General features: G+C 43.9%; 1 protein-coding gene across 1 annotated transcript in view; it reads right to left on the minus strand.

Annotated features, from left to right (window-relative positions):
• The window catches only part of LOC107103391 (sodium/calcium exchanger 1-like), a 7111-nt gene extending 6508 nt beyond the window's left edge, over positions 1-603 (minus strand). The window contains exons 1-2 of the mRNA XM_015403084.1: positions 453-603; positions 207-334 (exon numbers count right to left, since the gene is read on the minus strand). Of these exons, the coding sequence (XP_015258570.1) occupies positions 207-275 (69 nt within the window). The 5' untranslated portion in view covers positions 276-334; positions 453-603. The remainder of the gene's footprint in view (positions 1-206; positions 335-452) is intronic.
• Between the last annotated feature and the right edge of the window lie 410 nt (positions 604-1013).

Raw genomic sequence — 1013 nt, forward strand, 5'->3', positions numbered from 1 at the left:
TGTACCGAATTGTGCTATACAAATAAATTTGCCTTGCCTTGCCTAATGTCTTAGCAGGACCATGAAAAACTAATTACCACAAGAATGAATGTCCTTCTCTTTTTCTTTTTCTACAGCACTTTGCAAGTGAAATATGGTGTAAAAATCCATATGTAACATTTATTGATTTACATTTAGAATTTCAGACACATAGGTGTACTTCCAACCTTGAACTCATATGATTCCTCAATGATAACTTCAAGACGGACGTGTTCGCCCAACATTGGTCGTCCCATCTCCGCAATCCGCCTCTCTTCTTCCTCCTTCTTTGTCAAAGCCTCCTCACACACTCCATCTGAAACACATTGGAAGGATGGATGGATGGATTGAAGGAGGGATGGATGGATGGATTGAAGGATGGATGGATGGATGGATTGAAGGAGGGATGGATGGATGGATTGATGAGGACAAACCTGTGATGCTGATGATATTGGAGGGCGCGCGACGGTCTCGGCCCTGGACTTTCCTGTAGATGTCTTTACCTGAACAGGTGAACAGAAACCGAATCAACTGAATCAAAAGTTTTCCTTTTATCAGACGTAACTAGAACCGAAGAGGATTCCAGCTCCACCCAACATCTGTATGCACGTGAGAGAAAAACCTCAATCTGAAAAGAAACCTTTGGTGGATGTGAGTCGATGAGGTGAAGCTGAAAACCAGCATGATGCAGCAGTTACAGTCTGAGCCAGTTAAACATAAACCTCTGATGGTGAACAGAGCATGCTCAGTGTGTCATCACTTCCTCTAATAAGTCCCTGTTCTGACTAAAGGCATGCAGTCAGAATGTGATTAACGTCGACTCCTGACCCGCTGAGGCCATTGTGAGCTGGGAGATACGTTCTGCTGTGACAACATGTACAAACTACTGTGACTCCAGTAAGAAAACGAAAGCTTAAAGTGAGTGAGGGAAGGGAATGAGAGCTTCTACGGTGTGTCACCAGAACCTTTACCACAGGAGTACTTGGAGAAAGCTG

Source organism: Cyprinodon variegatus, unplaced genomic scaffold (assembly GCF_000732505.1).
Source record: "Cyprinodon variegatus isolate N-32 unplaced genomic scaffold, C_variegatus-1.0 Scaffold1437, whole genome shotgun sequence".
Classification (NCBI taxonomy): domain Eukaryota; kingdom Metazoa; phylum Chordata; class Actinopteri; order Cyprinodontiformes; family Cyprinodontidae; genus Cyprinodon; species Cyprinodon variegatus.